Genomic DNA, 1,550 nt, shown 5'->3' with positions numbered 1-1,550 from the left:
GAGATAGTCGGAGAGTGCAGGTCCAGTGGGAAAGATAGAGGGGATGATGAGATGCTAGGGATAGATGCAAATGCAACATGATGGTGCATAATAGAAACAAAAGAAATAAAAGGAGATGCAGAGCAGAGAGGTGAAGATGTACTCGATGATCGAGCAGCCGCAGTAGCAGCTCGAGATCTCGTCATAGGTAGAGAGGGAGGCCTGGGTGCAGTTGAGACCACGATATGTGCATCTCCGCTAGCTGTGTGACTCGGCCTCAGAGATCATGAAGTCGGTTCATCAGCAGATGTTGGTTTACCTAGAGTCGTTGGAGCCGCAGCTTTGGTGGGGGAAACAACAAGATTTACTAGCGGGCATTCCTTGTATAGGTGACCCACCTTATGGCACCTTCGACAACGGAAAGGCACGCCTTCATAGTCCAAGAGTTGAATGCGAGTGAATCTTCGCTAGTGCAGAGTAACCTCCAATCCTTCTTTGATGTCCAAATAAACCAGTATGCGTGCCATGGATTTGTTGCCAGTTGATTCATATGACTTGTCAAAATCAAGATAGGTTCCGAGTGCATTCCCAATGTGCACAAAAACATCCTCAGACCAAAAATGAAGGGGGAGTCCCGGTAACTTGACCCATATTGGTCCAACTCCCAACTGTTCGCGCTCAGGGTCGAATAAAGGGCTCCAACGCTTGAGTAGAACAGGTGCCATCTCAATATGCCAATAACGCGACAGGACCCATGTGGTTTGTTTCTCTCTCAGAAAACTTAGAGCGAACCATCCCCGAGCCAGAGTAGTAACAATCCGAAGTTCCGTGAGGATATGCCCCCAAATTTCCATGACCCATTGACGTAATCTAACAGCAGTGTAAGCACGTCCACGAACCCTACCAACTAAAACCTTGTTGGTTGCATCCACCATGTGCACACCAACACCGAAATTGAGTTCTAATTGCTTGCGAGAGGCTTTAACACACTTATATTTCTTATCTTTGCCTGTTCGCGGAGCAGTAGGGCGTTCCTAAAGAGGGTCTTGAGAACCCAATGCATGTCGCTGAGATAGACAGGTGCCAGAGTGAGGGTTTACAGCGGGAGAATCAAAAAACCCGGATGGAGATGATGAAAGGCCAGGAGTAGCCAAGGAATGAGGTGGGGGAGGTAATATGACCGCCTGCAGAGGGGAGAGGTAAACAGAGGCATGATTGGCCAAATTAGGGTTAATGGAGGGGGGAGTTAGATGGGGGGAGTCCAACGACACATAGTCAAAAGTAGGGGGATGGTGGGATGCAGGAAACAAGATAATGTAGGGTTTCCAGTGAGAGAGGGGGGGGATAGTCTAGACCTGACGACCCGATGGAGAAGTCGGCGAACGAAATGGGGAGCGAGGAAGGACCCGAGTCAGAATGACTATGAGAATAATCCTGCAGAATTGGAGATTTTGTGCCCAAAGGTCTGTTATCCGTCGACTCCGGTGCAGACTTGGGGCTCGTCCAGATGGATTCGTCGGGGTTTGGATCCTCCGAGTAGTCAACCATGTTGACATCCATTGCCGACATAC

At 49.2% G+C, this 1,550-nt stretch overlaps 1 protein-coding gene across 1 annotated transcript; it reads right to left on the bottom strand.

The window, feature by feature from the left end:
- Positions 1 to 446: 446 nt before the first annotated feature.
- On the bottom strand, positions 447 to 914 carry LOC149197302 (uncharacterized). Its single transcript, XM_089408640.1, has one exon. It carries the CDS (start codon positions 912 to 914, stop codon positions 447 to 449), a length of 468 nt encoding a protein of 155 aa, XP_089264766.1.
- Positions 915 to 1,550: the final 636 nt, after the last annotated feature.

Source organism: Pinus tabuliformis, chromosome 2_2 (assembly GCF_031772625.1).
Source record: "Pinus tabuliformis cultivar Carrire ecotype Pingquan chromosome 2_2, CPIR1, whole genome shotgun sequence".
Classification (NCBI taxonomy): domain Eukaryota; kingdom Viridiplantae; phylum Streptophyta; class Pinopsida; order Pinales; family Pinaceae; genus Pinus; species Pinus tabuliformis.
The sequence above is the reverse complement of the archived record's forward strand: the minus strand, read 5'-3'. Positions and strand labels throughout refer to the sequence as shown.